The 20,898-nt window shown below is 39.7% G+C and overlaps 3 protein-coding genes across 5 annotated transcripts; 2 read left to right on the top strand and 1 right to left on the bottom strand.

The window, feature by feature from the left end:
- The first annotated feature begins 390 nt into the window (after positions 1-390).
- On the top strand, positions 391-4,370 carry gpr101 (G protein-coupled receptor 101). The gene has a single exon (XM_063876005.1). The coding sequence runs from the start codon at positions 1,132-1,134 to the stop codon at positions 2,482-2,484; it is 1,353 nt and encodes a 450-aa protein (XP_063732075.1). The 5' UTR covers positions 391-1,131; the 3' UTR covers positions 2,485-4,370.
- A 421-nt stretch (positions 4,371-4,791) lies between these two features.
- Positions 4,792-14,408, bottom strand: tm9sf5 (transmembrane 9 superfamily protein member 5). The gene is given in 18 exon segments (XM_063877123.1): positions 4,792-5,845; positions 7,423-7,594; positions 8,244-8,355; positions 8,451-8,602; positions 8,710-8,869; positions 9,024-9,081; positions 9,187-9,321; positions 9,882-10,014; positions 10,337-10,387; positions 10,881-10,986; positions 11,094-11,173; positions 11,300-11,414; positions 11,554-11,681; positions 12,736-12,865; positions 13,015-13,142; positions 13,266-13,359; positions 13,458-13,525; positions 14,114-14,408. Coding segments are annotated over 18 exon segments (2,025 nt in total). The 5' UTR covers positions 14,249-14,408; the 3' UTR covers positions 4,792-5,777.
- Positions 14,409-15,602: 1,194 nt separating this feature from the next.
- Positions 15,603-20,857, top strand: rbmx (RNA binding motif protein X-linked). 3 transcript variants are annotated; one of them, XR_010165212.1, is made up of 10 exons: positions 15,603-15,922; positions 16,023-16,148; positions 16,609-16,715; positions 16,803-16,965; positions 17,082-17,225; positions 17,378-17,495; positions 17,765-17,893; positions 17,982-18,073; positions 20,461-20,552; positions 20,730-20,857. XR_010165212.1 is itself a non-coding variant. In XM_063877122.1 (9 exons), the coding sequence occupies exons 2-9, from the start codon at positions 16,040-16,042 to the stop codon at positions 19,190-19,192; spliced, it is 1,152 nt and encodes a 383-aa protein (XP_063733192.1). In that variant the 5' UTR covers positions 15,603-15,922; positions 16,023-16,039; the 3' UTR covers positions 19,193-19,511. The 3 variants fall into 3 exon arrangements, 2 of the variants coding, with proteins under 2 accessions (XP_063733192.1, XP_063733191.1); XM_063877122.1 differs by lacking the exons at positions 20,461-20,552; positions 20,730-20,857 and adding an exon at positions 18,876-19,511 and having other exon boundaries at positions 17,109-17,225; XM_063877121.1 differs by lacking the exons at positions 20,461-20,552; positions 20,730-20,857 and adding an exon at positions 18,876-19,511 and having other exon boundaries at positions 15,604-15,922.
- The last annotated feature ends 41 nt before the right edge of the window (positions 20,858-20,898 follow it).

Here is a 20,898-nt window from a genome sequence, read left to right as displayed (position 1 = left end):
GCTAATGGAAAATCAGGGTTTTTGTTATAGTGAGCAAAAGGCTAAATCTAGGACATTTTTCACGAACTGATTTCTATAACGATCCATTGAAATACGTATGGATACATAAAGGAACACATAGCCACATAATAACAATACATAGGCTGCATGTATGCCTATTGAACCCGTATTCTTCAAATCTGGAGAAAAATTACACGTATCACAATGAAAAATGGAAATAACGGTTCTCATGATTCCACCGTGTTAAAAAAAAAGTGTCAGACAGCATCGTGAAACACGACTTGCACATTCACAACAGAAGATAAAAAGCAGATGGGAGGGGTGGGTGACAAGCTCCAGTGGGGGGAGATTTCAGTGCAGGTGTCCTTGGGTTTTTTTCTGACACCTTGGAGACAGGACCCGAACGTAAGTAGCCTAAAACTGTTGCGGAGGAATCAAAGCTGATAAAATAATAAATGTTTGATCTGCCATGAAATCCGAAAGGAGCAGCGAAGGAGAGATATCTGGATGAGAGACCCCCGCTGGGTGAAGACACGCAGCGTATGTTAGCTGAGCCGTGAAAGCTCGCTGCCATTGACTGGAGCTGAGGCTGAAATGGAAGCAAAACGATGAAAACCGAGCGCCAATCATCGCGTCACTGATCATACCAAGGTATTAAACATCATTTACAGATTATCTATCGGAGATTTTCGCCACTGTCTGGACATTGTCAGTCGATGCTCGATGCTGACAGGTTGAACGGTGGGATTTATGGTCGCTAGGCAAATTTCCATTTTTCACTCTGCAGATGTGGTCTGCGAGAAGAAAAGGGCCTATTCTGTGGATAAAGGGATTAATCACTGATCACGATGAACAGCAAATCAGTTTTGATAATCGCTTGCATTATAGGTTGCACATGGAGTCTGCTGGACAGTTCACACAGGTAATAATGGATGAAATGCCCGTAGGATGCAAATGACAATATGTTGATTTTTGCCCACATGAATTCCACTTAATAAGGAGGATCAGCTGCAGCAGTTGAGAGCCAACAAATTGTTGAAAGCAAACAGTGTTATCTCTCCTGACATATTGTTAGTCAAGATGGGACTAACCTGACAGTATGTCAACACTCTGCTGGATGTGAGACTATACATGCAAACAATGCCGAGCTCTCAGGCACCCGATGTGGGCACAAATTTCACAGATTTTCCCTGGGACCCTGGTTTCATCGCCTCCAGGCAAAACCTGGTCTGGTCCTCCACATTTAACAGCGTAATGAAGATGGTATTCATATCTCTCATTGTGTGTGTGTCCTTGTTTGGGAATGTGGTGGTTCTGCTGGTGTTCCAGAGGAAGCCTCAACTCCTTCACGTGGCCAACCGCTTCGTCCTCAACCTCCTCTTGGCAGACCTCCTTCAGACCATTTTAGTCATGCCCTTTGCCATCGCAGCCACTGTGCCCGGTGTGTGGCCCCTGGATGCCCGACTGTGCCAGGCTCTTGTGGTGCTCATGCATCTTTTCGCATTTGCTGGAGTCAACACCATTATAGTCGTCTCTGTGGATCGCTACCTGGCCATCATCCACCCTCTTTCCTATCCCACCCGCATGACCCCTCACCTGGGCACGAACCTCATCATCTGCACCTGGGTGCTCAGCTTCCTGCAGAGCACGCCTCCCCTCTATGGCTGGGGGGCGATTGACTTTGACCGCCATCACAACGTGTGCTCAGTGGTGTGGTCCTCTAGTCTGTCCTACTCGGCAGTGGTGTCCACTTTCTCCTTCTGGCTGCCAGTGCTCATCATGCTGGGATGTTACTGGATGGTGTTCAGAGCGGCCCGGAGGCAAAATGCTCTTGTGCACCCCATACAGACACAATCCTACTCTCAGCCCTGCCCACAGGAGTTCCAGGGACCGAGTAGTCCACAGCGGCAGGCCCAGCCCCAGCAGGCCAGTTCACCTGATGGCCCCTACACAGCCCGGGAGTACCCTGTTCGAGTTAGGCACAGACGCTTTCACTACCATTGCAAGGCAGCTCGTGTAGTTTTTGTGATCATGGCCTCCTATATCCTCAGCATGGGGCCTTACAGCATACTAAATACTATATCTATGAATGCCCGAGCAGCTGTACCTCCCTGGCTATCCTCCCTTGCCCTTGTGCTCTTCTTTTTGCAGTGCTGCCTCCACCCCTACATTTATGGATACATGCATCGCAGTGTGAGGAAGGAATTTCTCGCGTTGCTCTGTGGTCTGTTCTGCAAAAAGGGCATTCCCAGACAAAGCTCTGCTGTGGAGAGCTGCCTCACAACTACAGAGGGACGTTTCGGTGCCCACCATCACCTGCCCAGCCTGACTGCTCGTGTCTTCCCTCTGCGGACCTGGGAAGAGTGCACGACATCCTCCTCTCCCACGTTTGAGAGGAAGTCAAGGGACAGCCGCAGAGAGACCGCATCTACCAGCGTCAGCTCTGAGAGGGAGCTCACAGTCCACAGCAAACAAAGCACATAAACTGCCTTGAGGATTCATCGGAAAGACATTGAACATCATAGTGTGTGCACATAAAAGCTAATATGCCTTCTTGACAACAGGGTAATTCCTTCTGAAGATACTGGCATTAGGAATCGTTGCATTCCCTAGTTGATCATAACCTTTCTTTATTTTGTCCAAAGCCTGATTACATGATGAAATGAAGGTTCAATATATCTCTATTGGATTGATCCACTCATTGTTGCATTATGAATGTATAATAAACTAGCCTAACAATGAATATTACTTCAAATGTTACATTTCGAGAAAATACATAATTTTCTAGGGTTCCATGTGTAAATGCAAAGGTACCAAGTTTCAGATGAGTGTGCAATGTGTGCAGCTGTTAGTTATTTCTTTTTGTTTCAATTTTTTTATTCTGTAAGCAATTATTGTTCTAGCTATCGTTACATTTTGATTTAAATCTTTAAATCAAAATTGAAAAAAAAGAATCATGGAACCAAATTAAATTTGTAGTTTACATTTTGGGCTTTGGGTCTATCATTTTTTATTATTTTCATTTTAACTAGACTTGCCATGTTGAGATCGATATTATGTGGGATCAAAGTGTTGTGTTTTACCAATTGGCCCTAATTGTGGAGCTAAGAAATATTGACAAGGCAATGTTCTGCAGTATCTGCATAACTAGTGGATATCCTTTAAACTTTGTCTGTTGTATTCTCTGTGATCCTTCCTAAGGGCACAGGACTAACTGTATTTGTGTCAGTGCAAGCAAGCTTCAACTGCAAATTATGAACTCAGGGTACGCTTGTGGAACAATGTATAGTGCCCATCTCTGTTTTTGAATCTTGTAGAGCAAGTGAATTTACGTGTGTAATCGTCCTGGTAGCAGTAATGGCTTGGTTTCTAAGCGCCTTTAAAGTAAATGAGTGGAGTAGTTATTTATTGCTTGCCAATTACAGAACACACCTAGAGTTGGAACTGAAATGTTATCTTAGCTTCTTTGTTTCCTTCAATTCTTGCTCAATCAAGGTGGAAATTCTGAGTGTCACTGCAATGGACCACTGTATATATTGACTCAGTATTTGCTGCCTTATGTATTGTCGGCCTTTCTCTAAGAAAGCACAATATTTGTGTTGATAAAATGCAGAGAATAGAGTGCAGGGTATGATACAAACATCAGTCTAGAGTACTTGTTGAACCAGTGGTTTAACGTAGGCTGCATGCCGCACTATCTTATGTAACAGATTTCTTACATTCCACTGAATACGTGTACATTTGTAAAGATACCTCCTGATATATTATTTGAAATGAAAAAAACCAGTGTGCTTAAAGAGTATGACTTCTGATACAAGTGTTATCTGATTGCAATGAATCATCTCAGAAAAAGGCAATCCATTAAATTGACTGTGTAGGTGATGTGTTGCCAAAGGATGTCATAGGTGCATTACAATATTATGTGCATTATTTGAAATGTGTGTTAAGTCCCAAATGTGTCCAGTTTTTGTAACCTTTAGGGAACGAGAAGAAAAAAACAAAACATTTAGCCATATGAGCTATAGGGTGCTCCTGTTGTGTTGTTATTATTAGATTGTAATCATTTCCTGGGAATCAATTGACAACTTGTAGGACCTGGTTTGACTGGTTTAGATATTAGCCTTGGTTTATAAAAAAAAGACCCCTGTAGAAACCCACAACACAGTATTATACATGACAATCAAACGTGTGCAAGTGTGTTAGTGTTGCTCTGTAAAAGACAAAGGGGTAAAGGATGTAATAATATGTATTGTCAAATAAGAGAAAATAATTTTTAAAAGTGTTTTAAAACTACATATTTTTGTGATTTATATTGTGCTTTTGTATTATTTCTGATTTACTTATCCAACATCAGAAGTTGTCTGTTGAATAAAGGTGAGCTTATTGTAACATGTGTTAAGCTTTGACATTTAATCTGATATCTGTTTTTCCTATCAATATTCCTTGAGAATATTTCCCGCCTGTCAACCTATGCTTAAGAAATCTAAATTAGATAATGTTAGGACAGTTTTTAACTTACTAAATGAAAGAAAACCTGCGCAGAAAAAGTAAACTTGAGTTTGGCCAAAGGTTCATCATTAGAAGTTTTAGTACCTTGTGTTAAAGTGTAAACAATAAGATATTGAAGGTACCAATGCTTGTTTCTGACCTTTTATAAACACACAGATTTAAAGACAGCCATACCATACTGAACAATGAATCCCATAGTCTCATGTCCAGACACAAAAAAATAACGTGGTTATTTGTGTGTAATGTATGAATTTTATTGGCTCAAAGAAAAAAACATGTTGCTTTTATTTTTGAATTAATTGCATTTATTTGGAAAAAGCGTTAACACCTTGGGTGATAACCCCACACTGCGCAAAGCAAAAGGCAGCAGTGTTTCATAAAGTTACAGATCAGCAAACTGCTTTTTAAAATCTACAAGTGTGCATCTCATCGGTGCATATGTTCTTAATCAGTTAAATCATGGACTGCCTAATGATAACTGCAACAGTATCTCTCCTGTGGCCGAACAAATCAGGCATATTATTGACAGATCATCCTTCATACACTATAGCTGTAGCATAACCCTCTATGATACAGATGTGCTTCTTAACCAAGTGTACCCTTTGTTTCTATACAAAACTATTTGTAGCCACCAAAAAAAACAGAGAATGGACATGTATCATATCAAGGTCAGTGTTTTATATCATTTCTGAACTACAATACAGGCTGATATTTAAGTATGTATAGCCCCATCTTTACCTTAAAAAAGAAACTTCTACAAATGATTCAATCATGGTGGCATTCTTTAGTAGCATTCTCTTGCTCACTCTCTCTATACATTATATGTACACACATTTTTATCATTACAATACAGGTAATGAAAAATAAACCATTTAACCATAAGGGAATAGAAAAGCAAAAAACACAGAACATTTCACTTTCTTTAGAAAATAAAAATTATATCATTTGAGATTTTTCTCCCACCGAAACAAATGCTTCACTATGACAGCTAGATAGATCATTGGAACCCACACCGATTTGCTAGGTGCCACTCAAATATTACTGGTCGACAGTGAAGACAAAATTATATATATATATATATTTAAAAATAAAATAAAAGACAATAGCAACATAGGTTTAAAGCACAAAAGAGGACGGGCTCTGCTCTTCAGGTCTTTTTATGATAAGTGATGGTTTCAGTTCAGGGCCATCTAGCCCACTTTATCACCCAGTCGGCACTGAGGAGGACAGCACTGCGACAGGAAGGAGTCAGTCTTTCCCTCAGTCCTCTAGTCCACCTTGACCACACTGTAGATCTTATTTACAAACCAGAAGCAGGCAAAGAAGCCAATTGTACCTGAGAAGAAAAGGCAGGTTAGAGGAATGATTTGATTAATGTTTGACAAAAGATTAAAATAAAAACAGACATCCAAGGGGGAATAGCTGCCTTTGGGAATCTGAAATAATGCAGGCAATAAAGCTTTTAAAAGAAGAAAACAGAAACAATAAAAGTTAACAGCTTGCTTGGTTTCATAGCAAACCAATTATGTCAGAGCATTTTCGCCACATTGGTCAAAATCCTGGATAAATTCCAAGTCGGTATGAAAGTCCTAACTGACTGCTCAACAGCGCCACACAGTCCAATCCCGACTAGTTGGGATCAAAGTTGGGATGGGGGGGAAAATGTAAAAATGGGGTACGAGAGAGATAGGATTATTTAGATTCAAATTGAAAGCAAGGAGGGAAACTGATAATCTTTTCCTTGAATCCTTGGATTATTTCTGAGTGATAATCTTTTGACATCTCGTCCCCTTGCTACTTACAGCTCTGTGTTAAGATAGTGTCAAGCCGCACTGCAGTGACAAGCAGGGCTACAGGCTAACTTCTTATCTGGCCTAATGACAGTTTAACACCAAAAAAAGAAGTCATAATCTGGCATCATGGTGAGCAGCATATTTCTGTTTGACATAAAAACTACGCTGTTATCTAGTCCCATATATTATCTTTTCCCCGCACACACCCCTATTATCATGTGAGTGGGTGTGCAAGAGAGCTGGACAGGGCCACAGAGTGCGGTTACCATGTCAACATGCGTCAATCTTTGTCTCCTTTAACACGGCAACAAAAGCAGCCATAATGTTGTGTTCATCCTATGCTTGTGGCAACGTGTGTGGCACATAAATCTGCACCATCTTAGTCACATGGCCAGCTGAACTTTGTGTGCAGGCGTAGAGAAATTCAGCAATGGTCAGGAATCCTGAGTGCATATAGGCTTATTATCAAGCATGGCAATAAGTGGAAGTGACTGTGGTTCTTTTGATCTACGGAGAAAAAAGAAGCTCCACCATGAAAGTAGGCTCTGCCCTGTCAAACAGCAATCCACAGACAGTAAAGTGACCCACAAAAATGGACAAAAGTAGATCTGACCCAGAGGGACTTTGAACATTCTAGGCTAATATCCCATAGAGTCTGTGATTTTCATTAAACTTTAAACAAAAAAATAAGGTAACAATGGAGATAAATCTTCTTGAAATTCATATGAAACAGGGCCTTTGTACTGTCTTTATAGGAATATAAAAACCCAGGCTTGGCTTTAATAAAATGACAAGGACAATAAATGTGTCACAAAGTGTGGACTGTTCCAGTGGTTTTCATTTCATAGGAACAGGATCGTTGGAATACAGCTGAACTGGCACTGAGCAAACAATGGAAACTTCTACTGCCACGCAATAAACTGTTGGAGCTTATGAGTCATAACAAAATAAAGAGTGGACTGAAACATTTCTTTCACATATACAAAAAGTGTATACGGATGATCATTTGTCTTTTATAGATAATGAGATCAGTAATAAAATATCTAGGAATCACTGCAATGTGTCAAGACTAGCTGGAAATGATCTTGACTGAATTAAGCCTCTCATCTCAAAGCCTCACCTGTGAAGAGGAAGAAGATGAGGACCATAATCATTGTGTATCCGAAGTAGAGGAAGGTGCTGGCTGCGCCGATAATTTGCAGCTTTGAGAAGAAGTAATGCACAGCGTAGATGAAGAGATACACTGCTGTGAAGCCGCTGGTGAGGAAGGAACGCCACCACCAGTGGTAGTCCTGCACGCACAATACAAATAATGCCATGTTAGGATACGTGTACTTGAATTACTATACACAAAAAAGTATTAGTTTGACGTTTATTTAGCTCATGTTCTATTTCACTGGTATAAAGTTAACTTCTCCTGCATGACTTGTACCTTAATCTTGCAACATTGTTTTGCACTATTTCATTTCAACTCTGTTTCTTTATGCACTGTTTTTATTGTTTGATGTTTTATGTTCTCTGTGGGACGATTAAAGGTATTCTGATTCTGAGTTATATATTTATGGTGCATTGTTTGAGGAGCCTGGGACTTAAGATTTGTATTGCCATAACTAAAGTACTGTGCTTATGACAATAAACCTTTAGTCAAGAGTGAAATGAAATAACAAACTACTATATTCAAAGGCAAGATCTTAGAAGGACATAAACTATATCAATACTTTCATTTGAATTTCTTTCATTTTTACAAAAGTGGGACTATAATATTACAATTATAGTATGAGCTATTAACATTGCATTTATTTTCAAGTTTCAATATTTTTTCAAGATTCGAGCTGGTGAAATAGACAGACAGACAGACAGACAGACAGACAGACAGACAGACAGACAGACAGACACTTTATTGGTCACAAATGAGACCAACTCCTCTGAAAATGTGGGTACCTCAGCACACAGGTGGAAGTAGCAGAGCAGGATTGTGGCCTCAGAGCAAGTGATGAGAAGTATAAGGAAAACCAAGAACAGGAACCCGAACATGTAGTACATCTGATGAGACCTAAAGATAACAAAGGCAAAAAAGTGTATAGTTACAAATAGGTGCACCGCAGATCTCTTTAAAAATCAGGATACACAGCATTCCTGTCTTCTAACCAAATGCTGTTGAGAATGAAGAACAGCTGGATGAAGATGCAGCCAAAGGGCAGGATCCCACCCATCACTATACCAGGTACAGGTTTTGTAAAGAAGGACTGCTCAGGAATTTGACGAGGGATTTGGTTGGTTCTCACTGGTTGCTCAATCGCCTGTATAGCAGCAGAAAGAGAGGATATAATAACAAACTCAAGCAAATTAAATCAACAACAGATTATTTTAAAGTGAGCAGTTTGATATACTAGGAGCCCTAACTCACAGCTTTCTTGAATCCAAAGTAGGCGCCGAGGAAGGTGAGGGGCACAGAGATTCCAAACCACAGAGCCAAAATGGCCACGAGAGTGCCGAAGGGGATCGCTGCCGAGGAACCTTCGACCCAAAGGATCAGGTTCATCAGGAAGAAGTCTGCAAACACAATACTAGGGAAGAGAGATGGACGGAAGACACAGAGAAGGACAAAACATGTGAGAATTATAAAAGAAATGCAAAGGGATTTGCAGCGCAACATGTCACCCCAGGGCAGAAACGCAGAAGAAACATGAGTGAAAATTTAAAAAATCTAGATAATCCTACCCTGGGCACAGGAGGGCTGTCAGCAACACGTTCGTCTTCCACTTTTCACCTCCAAAAGCTAAAAGCAGAAACAGAGACATCATGATGAGAAAGATCACACCAAGTGCAATAACTCTTAAGACTTTCGTGAAACCGTGTTAGGATGTTTTCGCCTGACTCTTACTTTTGTAGAGGCGAGCAGACACATAGCCAGCAGGCGTTCCCAGCAGTACCCAGAGGACCACAGAACACGTCATGAGAGCCCCTCTGTTGGCCGGCGACAGGAAACCTAGACACGGCCAGGACTACAGGGGACAAACTCTCATCAGTGGACTCATTTTTGCTAATTAAGAGCTGAAACAATGTTGTATGATTTATTGCAGCGGATGTGCTGTAAACCTTGTTGTTGTTGTCACATTACTTGTTTTACTGCCTCTCTAGCTGTAGGGATTTACACTATCATAAAAACAATAGAAAACATTGCTCAGGATTCTTCCAGATAAGCTAAAAGGTACCTGCGTTAAATGTTGTTTTAATAGCTACATTTTAAATTTGACTTTTAATGATTTCGATCTATGTAAAGGATCTTTGAGCACCTGTAAAAGTGTTTGACAAAATAAATGTATTATTATTATTATTATTATTATTATTGCCTTTCATTAAAATTCAGTTTTCATATAACGTCTGTCCACATTGCTATCTGAAATATATTTATTTTCTTACTGACTGCAACAATATTTTAATAACTAACAATTATGTGTGCAAAGAAAATGGAATACTCCCTGATGTGGTGAACACAGAGAAGAGATTAAAGTAATGATAGGCTTAAGCAAGAAGTAAACTATGTATGACTAATAGCTGATATAAAACAGTCCTCACAGAGAGTGATGAAGGTCATGATGAAGATCTGGGTGCCCTGTCCGAGGAACACGGACAACAACATCCCTTTCCTGGGGGGCCGGAAAACATCCCCGTGCACCTGCTTCCATCCCGACTCCTCCTGTGCGTCCTCCTGGGAGGGGAGAAAGAAAGCAATAGAGCAAAAGTCACAATCAAGGAAGTACTTTACACTTCCACTAATAATAAAAGTAAAAAGTTAACCCACACCCGAGCCATGACTACCGGGTAGCAGAAAAACCAGGTAAAGACAGTGAGAACTTGGTTTACCAAAAGCTGTAAACTGTGGTTTGAGTGCCTTCCTTGAGTTTTACACAAATATTCACACCACATTTTACATTCTGTTCTAATGTGCCGGATCTCTGCAATCACACACCCAATCACCTGATCCAACAACCACAGAAGTTTCTGTTAAAAAGAGCTTCCATTAAGCTTACGTAAGGCACAGAGGATTTTTCCTTGGTCCTTGGAAGCTTTATGAAGTCTCCCTGTGAAATGTAACAAAATATTCATAGTTGTGGGTACTGTGCACCCAGTGTGCTTGGTGGTATTTTACACTGCATAACTAAAGCATTAGCCGTGTCACTGTGATGAATACCACCACAAACTTAGTTATAAGGTCATTATGTGGTGTGTGACATTTTTCAGCTAAAATAACATGTTTTAAGTTATCATCCATGGAATAAAAAACATGTACAACAATTTGAAGTAACCATCTGAACCCAGATGACATAGCCTCAATAGCCTACGTCATCAAAGTTGTTAGTTAGAATATACTTGAGAAATGGTTCCATCTAACTTGACTATTTAAAGTGCATGGTGGTGACACATTACCCTGCGGAAGAAGACAAGGACTAATGAGATTCAAATTGTACACTTTAACAACATAATCTACATCTTTAGGAACTATCTATTTGTATGCTAGTGTTTCATATAGGTACTTATCTATATCAGCTCAAACTAAGAGTACAATGTCTTTACCTGGTCCACCTGGTTGTATCTGGCAATGTCCTTGTGCAGAGTTCTCAGCATGATCATGGCAACCATGCCAGACAGGAAGAGGACAATGACCAAGGAGTTCATGATGCTAGACACACAAGACATACCATAGCATTAAATAACAAGCATCAAAACCAAGGGAGTTTTAGTGAGACATTGTTTCTGTGTTGCACAATGCAGAAAACATCTTCAAACCTAAACCACTGGATGTTGGTGTGAGGCATGGACACCAGGATGTAGTCCCACCTAGAGGCCCACTTGATCAACGTGCTGTGCTGTAAAAAAAAAACACACATTTCATATATTTATTTGTCCATGCTCAAAGACACGTAGAACATGTTAAACATTAGTTGTGCACAATATGTTTTATATTACTTTTGGTGAGATGGTTGGAGACCTACCTCAAATGAAACAGAGTAGGTGTAGACTATGGACAAATCTTTATCGAACACCCCAGGGACCTCCATCGGGACGACTCCGTCACAGATTGGCTTGTTTTCATCGGCATGTTTGATACTGTGCAAAACACACAAAACCTTTCAGGTTAGATTTTTAATAGATCAAATTATGTTTATGAATGGTGAGAAAAAAACCTAGATAAAATAATATCACGTTGACGTCATATGATGTCAAGCTACTATCAAAAACCAGTTACCTCTTTGGCTCCAGAGTGGCAGCGACCAGCCGAGCCCCTTTCCATGCTTCCAATTCTTCGCTGTGGTAAGTGATCTTGATGTCCACATGGTTGAAGACGTAGAATGTGTTCTTCTTGTTGAAATCGGACTAGGGAAAATAATATTGTATTTAATATCAGGTTCTCTGATTTCTGTGGGTAAGATTTGTAAACACTCATCCGTATGTTGCCGAATACCCACCTCCTATTCAGTTATCAGCTAATTCATATTCTAACACGACCTACAAATACACCTTAACCTAGAAATGTCAGGTGTACTTTTCTGGCTCTACATTGACCTTTGGCTTGACCCATTAATTTAACGTACATTCTTCCTTTAATAACGATGTGAATGATCTACAAATATAATCAAATAATGTTTGAGGGTTTTAAATTAAAGTTAATGTAAATTAAAGAGAACTTTTGTATTCTAATAATAATAATATGTTATTAAATCACTAAAATAAGCAACTTCATAAAACTAGATCCAGGTTCAGTAATACCCATAAGTAGATTTAGTTGCAGATAAAGAGATAAAGAGGGATCCATCCTGACACACATTCTAACAATAACTCAGACAACAGACAAATCTTTAATAAAAGTACACCCTGCTCCGTCGCCTCTAAAAACAATAGTACAAACATGGGCATTGGAAGTTAATAAGCAAATAGGCAACTGTGTAACACTGCTATCACTTTCCTTTGTGCAATAGCTGCCGGAATAAACCTGTTTATATACCGCTTTGTTCTACACGGGACGACTAACCTCCGGCCCGAAGGAAGTGCAGAGGGTGTCATCATTCAATACAGAGCTGGATAGCTGTTGTAACTGCCTGAGGTACATAGTCTACAGGTTTAGCTGTGGCTCACCAATCAGTATGCTAGACCACTCTATGATCAGAGTTAGAGAGTTTCTGCTCTTTAAAAGCAGTTTACCAAACCATGACATTAAAGAAAAGGATAGAATTTACTTAGGTAACACATAGGAGATTATTTATAGTTTAAAAAGGCTAAATTACTACATATTTCAGGTAGGCCCCTATGAAAAACAAGGATCCCAGGTTCAACTCACTATATCATTATGAGGGACAACTACACAATCAGATTAGCAATTAGGTAAAACTTAATATGGAGTTCACTTTTGAGGAAATATATCAAAACTCACATTGATAACGCAGGCATCTTTAGCTCGTCCTTCTTGGTTCACAAGGCAGCCAATAGGGAAGCCCGGGTTGCAGTACTTCTGGTCATCTTCCACATCGTAGCACCATGTCACCGGCATGTTGTCAATTATCCTGAAAAAAAATTGGTTTACTTCAACAATATCTTGACAAGTAAATTATTTGCTCGCTCATGTCAAATTGTTTTACAGTTGTTATCCAATTAAAAAACCAAACGTCATTCTATATATACAACACAAACAATGCAGTATATGTTAACAAACCAGTGGTGCTGGTAGTTCAACTGCATTCCCATCTTGAGAAAATCGAGTTTGGATGCATCCTCTTTGTTCGCCTTCTTGTAGGATTTTGTGCACACTTTCTGACATTTAACATCTTCTTTAAAGGTGAGCTGTTGAGGAAAACAAGGGTCATTCTTTATCAATAAAACACATTTTAAAAAAAGGTATATTTGTAATCTGAAATTAGAAACACCTTAAGAGAAACAGGTTTAGATTATCTGGTTGACACCCACCTTGTAGGGAGAAGACTCAATTCGTTCACCAAACAGCACCTGTCCAAGGTTCTCAGAAGGCCTGGTTTCCTTTTCATCTTTGCAAAAGTCGAACCTTTTTGCATACAATGAGAATATATTAGTGACCTAGAAAACATAGGTATATCCATACATTGCACGGATGGAATGAAGTAGAAAGTAAACAATACTTACATATCATACTCATAAGGCAGGACTGATTCTACTGAGTCAAGGCGATTGACAAACAGCTGAATCACTGTCTGTAAAGAAACAAACACAGTTGTCCGTTAAAAAAAAAAAGATTTGTTTAACTGAAAAAAAAACCTTGTAGGGCAGTTGAAATTATAAGTTTTACAGTTCAGTATATTAGATCAGTCTTTCCAAAAGTCAAATATTTGGATAGACCCAACATCTATGGTAACTTTAACACAGCAACGACCAGTCAATACACGAACAATGATGACTGTAATCATTATAATGTATTATTTCGTTAAGGGTTGTTGAAAGGTCGAGTCCTTAAGAGGGATTTATCACACTCTCATCTACAAAAGAGACAAACACTCTTCTCCTATGATTTCAGTGTCTGTTGGTGGGCTGGTGGACACCTCAGTTAGTTAAAAAAAATCCATGGCAATGACAACGTGTGAGAGCCAAATCAATTATAAACTCATTGGAATATGATGCTAATGCTCCGGTTCCAGGTAATAGCCGGGGCCTAAAGAGAGTGTTGGCTAGCTAGCAACTTAGAAAGATACCACATTGAAAATAATATGCAAACTCCAACTGCTGCAAACAACGCACTACATTAAATTAGAATTGTGAACATCATACATTCAATATAACCTTACCTGACAATCTTCAACACCTTCTTTTGCACAAAAACTCACTGGGGCTAAACCCGGAAGATAAAATGCCGAGCAGGAATAGAAATACGAGACTAGGGAATAAACCAGCACAAAACCACAGTGTATCCTCTTCTTCATTTTACCAAGGACACCTTGTATTCTAAGATTTGGTAAGACTTGAGTCCAAGGAGAGCTTATCCTTTTTTCTAAAGAAAGTGATTGTTTGCTAGCCGTACACTGTAAGTACGTCTCAGCAAACGGGACGCAGTAGCTGACCTGACTGACTCAAACAGCATTGATGACGACACACCACAAGATCGGCTCCAGTTAAACGAGTTGGACAAGTTTTCCTTCAAAATAAATGTGTTTAATAAGTTATCTGTTTTGTACGAAACAATTTTACATTTATAGCGGGAGTTGATACTTCCATTAGTTCTTTTTAATGTTCATTCGTGTATGACTTTGATTTGAAATATTACATTTTCAATATGAGCAACACGTAAATCGCCAATTATTTTAAGTTGAAAGGAAAACAACAGGAAGTGATATGTTTTCCTCGCAAGCTTCAGACTTGACACCGTGGAAGTACTGACGCTGCTTATCAATTCCTGCGTCAACATCCTTGTTTTCTCCCTACGAACAATGTTGTGTTATATACTGCACATAGGATTTTTTGAAATTATATATTGAACAAGAAGTTGGAGGTACAACAAAGTATATAACGGGAAAGTTAAAATAAAAAGTTAAGGTGTGCTTATATATTTCATTCGGATTGTAGATTGTGTGTAAAGTGGGAGGTTCTCTGAAATGAAAAGTAACTATTTGCATTTACTGGCACGTCTACTTGTTGAGAAAATATATGCCAACACTAAATTCCCTGTATGTGTAAACCTACTGGGAAATAAAACTGATTCTCAAAAATATTGTGCTTATGACTTCACTAACTAATCTTTTTTAATACAGTGATTAGAACTAGAATTAGAAGTCCTCGTCTATTCAACAAACTGGAGGAAACTTGAATATTTTCCCCACTTTGTAAATTCAGATTTAACACAAAACATGGAGGGGGGGGGGGGGAACCCCAAAATATGATGCTTTAAAAAAAAAGGTTAAACTAATGTGAACATTTAACTCAACCCTTTTATGTAGTTAGATTTGTGAGGCTATAATTCAGAATATGATTATCGTTAACCAAAAAGTACATCACAATATACACAACTACCGTTATATTCCAAAACGTTGTCTAAAACCCACTGTTTGGATACACTCCATTTACATTTTGAGATGAAATTATTTTGCTTTGGAGTTACTAAAAATATTTAGTTTGTAACATGCTCAGGTGGAGGAAGTACCCAGACCAGATGTACTTATACCAGAGGTTAAAGTAAATAGCGTAATTATTTTTAATGGTCAATGTTTTAAGCAAAAATGCTCAATACTTACCCGTTTCGGCCTGTAGGTGGCAGCGTTACGTCTTAGGGCCTCTGCTCTGCCGGAAAAGGTCAAGGAGAAGAAGTGGGAAGGCAGGCAGAAGGGCGAGGACGAGCAGCTTCTTTTTATATACATCCATGGGAACAACCGTACCTACAGCCGTGATAGAGTACAGTCTGACAACTAGGCTGCGTGTTTGAAGATTAATTCAAGTGCTGTTTTTTGTTTCCATGTTTTCAGAGTAGCGTGTTTGTATTAGAAAATCTCGACTCCACCGTTAGTAGCTTGCTAGCTAGCGTTGTCAAATAACTAGCTAAAACAGCTGGCACGTTTTTCGCCATTTTGCGCATTCAACAGCTCAAGACTTTCACAAACAACAAGGTAACTCCACCACATATATTCGGACAGCAAGAGTTAATACAACGTGATATGTTTGTGTTTGTTATTGTTTGAATGACTATGATCCCGCTTTTTCCCCCAGGTGGTGCAGTTTGTATCATGGCAGAGGCAGACCGACCAGGGAAGCTCTTTATCGGGGGACTGAACACCGAGACCACCGAGAAGGCCCTTGAGCAATACTTCAGCAAATATGGCAGGATTGTTGAAGGTATTTGCTTAACCAGGACATTTTTTTAAAACAATTTTGCCAACAATATTTAACGTTCATGCAATGTATGAAGTCATTCTGAAATACCTGTGCACTCACCTGCCAATTGTAAAGACATTCCGTGTTTGCCTTTTCACATAATTCGTGGTTGTATGCGAAAAATCTTGTAGTTAGTTTTCTGAATTAGTTATGCTATACATCTGCGAATTAATTGGTGTTTTATTTTTTATTTTTTAAATCAAACCATGAAATGCAGTCCCTATTTTCGCTTAACTAAATATGGCGCCATTTTATCAGTTTACATAACGATGAGTCAGTTAAAGTTACCTCAATTATGTTTGTAATAAGGGGCGTGCTGTCTCAAACTTAAATTGTTGTTGTGCCGTTACAATTCAATAATTGAATCATATTAAACCATCAATCAAATAACAAGTTCTCACTTATAATCACCTCATTTCAGTTATTTTGATGAAAGACCGTGAGACAAACAAATCCAGAGGCTTTGCTTTTGTTACCTTTGAGAGTCCGGCTGATGCAAAGGATGCAGCCCGCGAGATGAATGGAAAGGTAATTTCAAGTACAATCTTCAATCAGTCATGCTTTTCAACAAATCTGCCTGAAGTTTTGAATGTAATTGTATCTCTTCTATAACAGTCTCTTGATGGCAAGCCTATCAAAGTGGAGCAAGCGACAAAGCCTCAATTTGAGAGTGCTGGCAGGCGAGGGCCCCCCATGCACTCCCGCAGTCGTGGTCCACCCAGAGGGCCCCGTGGTTCCAGGGGTGGTGCTGGTGGTATGAGAAGCCCACAATCCAGAGGTAAATTCTTTATATGATCAGTTGAGATTGAAAATAATCGAATGTGTGTTCAAGTGTTTTGTAATGTAGTGTTTGAGATAAGTGTGTTAATATCTGCATTTCTTGTCTGTGCAAAGACTACTATGATAATTCAGGGAATGTAGAACCCTTCTTTAAAGGGATGTCATCCCGAGGTCCCCCGCCAATGAAAAGAGGACCCCCAGTTCGTAACGGAGGTCCCCCACCCAAGAGGTCGGCCCCATCTGGTCCCATGAGCCGAAGTAAGTGTTTGCTGTGTAGACTTCAACATATTTCTATAACCAACTAGGTTTTTCAGTTGTATGGCTTTCAAGCAATCACCCAGATGTCCTGCGTTCACCGTATCATTTTTAGTGACTAATGAATCATATTGTCAATACTTTGTGTGTTGCAGCCCCATTGTCAAGAGACCGAGATCCCTATGGTCCACCCCCTCCTCGTAGAGACTCCATGATGTCCAGGAGGGATGATTATCCATCACCAAGAGATGACCATTACAACTCTAAAGACAGGTGGGATATTAAGTTACATTATACAGAGATGTTTCCCAATTTGTTTAGCTGAAACCATCATATTTAGACTGCTTGTTTCTGATATCTCTACAGGGTTTCATTATACACAAACTAAAAAGGGCAGTTGTGAAGTAATATATATATCTAAAAAAGATCAAACTTACTCTAGTCTTGTATAAAACATAACTGTAGATGTTTGGCAGAGAAATGGGAAATATTCTTCATATCATGGTTTCGGATTTACAGTTAATTTTGCTACATTTGTACAGCTACTCCAGTCGGGATTATAATTCGAGAGACTCAAGGGACTACGGACCTCCTCAAAGAGATTATTCATACAGAGAATATTCCAACTCCAGTTCCCGAGATGACTATGGCTCGATGTCAAGAGGATACAGGTAAGACTTTAGGTTAATGCAAAAGGTAAAAAACTGAGTTTAAGACTCACATGCTTGTTTGTAAATAACACTTGTTACTGTCACTTAGTGATCGGGATGGTTATGGTGGAGCCCGGGAACCCAGAAATTACATGGACCGTTCAAGTGGTGGCTCCTACAGAGATTCATATGATGGTTACGGTAAGACATGATTCCATGATTGTAATGACGACAGAAACCTACTGTGGGACAAAGAAGAGCTGCACCAATAACCAATCAAATCAAACCATTGACTACCAGTCTCCAGTCACAAGCCCCTGCACTTTTTTTCCCCACACCAGAGGAAACCACATTTCAGGCAGCCTCTTTAAGCTTTTTTCTTTCCCTTTGCCGCAGCCCTGACTTGCACTCCCAAGTTTCGTATTTTCATGCCATTGGCTTTTCAACCTAAAAACAAAATTATATCTAAAGCATTTTTTCACATATGACAGTGGATGTTACCGCTGCATTCTCAACAAAAGATTCAGTGTTTGTGGCAATGTCATGCAGAAATAACACATGTAATGTGCCCCAGAAAGCGTCATCCCTCAAGGAGTCCCAAAAAGTCCTTGGAAACGACCGTTGACCACTCCGTATGTGTTGCCTAGCAAAGCTCTCCCTCAAGGAGTAAGTTCAGGAAAAAAACTTCAAGAAAACTCTGAAAACTTCGTCCTTACCCACAGTTCTAACACTTGGAGCTCTAAAAGGAAAAATGGCTTCTCAAATCAATGGCATGCTAGAAATGGGTAACACTGCCCATTTATTCCCTGTGCTTGGATATGTGACAGGCCATATCGACTAAATGTCCATGATGCATTTAAGATTGATAACGTGATGGGGCATTTAAACATGTCCTCAATTAATTTTTAGATAATGAATTATATTGGCAAAAAATGAGCACTTCACAGTGCATGGAAATGTATAAGTTGAACCGTGCCAATTACCTGAACCATTGACCCTGCAGGTAACTCTCGCAGCACCCCAACATCACGGGGCCCCCCACCATCCTATGGTGGGAGCAGTGGAAGCAGTCGTTACGATGACTATGGCAGCAGTTCCCGAGATGGCTATGGCAGTCGTGACAGTTACCCCAGCAGTCGGAGTGACCCATATCCACCTAGTCGTGGCGAGCGAATGGGCAGGCAGGAGAGGGGCCCAGCTCCCCCTGTTGAGAGAGGCTACCCTCCTCGTGATTCATACAGCAGCTCAAGCCGTGGGGGGCCACGCGGTGGCCGCGGTGGCAATCGACCCGATAGAGGGATGGCTCGCAGCAGATACTGAACTGGACTTGGAAATCACATTTAAAGCAAACGTTAGTCACCGTGCACTGTTGCAAGTGTTTTGGAAGAAATCTAACAAGACAAACTAGCCATGTCTAAATATGTGGAAAGTGAGGCTTAGCTTTGACCTGTATCTTGAATTTTCCAGTTTTTTATGTGTAAAAGTTTTTTTGTTTTTGTTTTTTTTAGAGTTTATCTTGTTCATGTAACAGTACAGTTACCACGTTAGTGTTAGTTTTTGTACATCAGTGCTGTTGGAAACTAAAATGCCCTATCCGTCTGGCTTTCCTACTCTAATAAAGCTTTTAGTTGTACCTTGACCACTGCTCATCGATTTTTCAAAAACAAACAACCAGAGACCTTAACATGAATGTTGAGTAACAACATGATCTCCTTTTGAAATATTCCCTGCAAGCATAGGTGAGTCCCTGCAAATGCTCTATAAATAGTCAACAGACTTGGGTTCTTAACACAAATGTGCCAACAACTGGATGCTACTGTCTTCAAGGGTTAGGCAAATGTTACTGACAAAATGTTCCAATGTAATCTCCTTGGAAATGGATCCGTCACCCTAGAGTCATTTGATGGCATGCTACGACAAAACCAAAGGCAACAACAACCAAATGCAACTCGACTGGTAGTCAACAGCTGGTAAGCAAAGCAAACCTCTTTGTTTCTCATCAGTAAATGAGTTTCTCATTGTCCTGTATTGCAATCACCCCTCAAAGGGTGTTACCCAAGACAGCTTTTACCCCGGGGAACAAAAAGAAAGCAAAAAAAGTTCAACTGAATGGGTCTTTTTCGATGTAGTCCGTTTTCATCAGCTAACATTGTCAAAAGTGCAGCAACATCCCAAGAAGTTTCGTCCTTTTTCAGCAATGAACGTTAAACCGCCATTTGAAAACTGAGCACTTAAATGACCATTTTTACCTAAGAAATCATCCGGCCTCAGGTATATGATTGGCAACAGGTCATTTTTAAATCAAAGTAAATATTTTTTTAAGTACTTGTAAGAACTTTTTTGAAAAACAACAACATTTTTCAATTTTAAAGAACCTTTTATCAGTATCAAAACTTTAACCACAAGCATGCCATTCCAAACAAAGGAGACCTCTGGAAGAACGGCAACGTCCCAACTGCCAAACTGGAAACAATCGCTGAAGCAAATTCGCAGTCGGACCGAGGACTATATATCATTATTTACAGATGCTTTTAAAATACAAGATGAACGGGAGGGCAACGCGTGTTAATTGTGTTTTCTAATTGCAGGATGAACCCTCCTCCAAGGCAACTGCCCTTGCAACTATCCTGAATTGTGTCCTCAAGTTGTTGGACCAATAAACCACAGTGCACCAGTGCGGGTATGTCTTCTAGAATAATTGGTAGTATGCATACAATACGTTCTAGGTAAATCTACATTTCTTGCATTAAACGTTCTAAAACTGTTCTATTGAAATGTTGAGAATGATTGAGTGTATTTATACTGCAGTAAATGAAACCGTTATGTAATGTTTTTTTTTTTATTCACTGCTTTTCAGCTGCTGGAACAGGCTTCCCTTGAGAGTGCTGGTGGAATCTTCAAGTGGGAAAGTGGGACAAAGACAGGCTGAAGATTTGCTCAAATGAAAGTGTTATTTGCTGTTTGTAAATAAAGACTTTAAAATAACCTTTTTGTTGTTCACTCAGCTTTGTAATCAAAATAATACA

The sequence above is a fragment of the Eleginops maclovinus genome, chromosome 23 (genome assembly GCF_036324505.1).
Source record: "Eleginops maclovinus isolate JMC-PN-2008 ecotype Puerto Natales chromosome 23, JC_Emac_rtc_rv5, whole genome shotgun sequence".
NCBI classification, from domain to species: Eukaryota; Metazoa; Chordata; class Actinopteri; order Perciformes; family Eleginopidae; genus Eleginops; species Eleginops maclovinus.
Note: the sequence above shows the minus strand (reverse complement) of the source record. Positions and strands in the feature narration are given on the sequence as shown.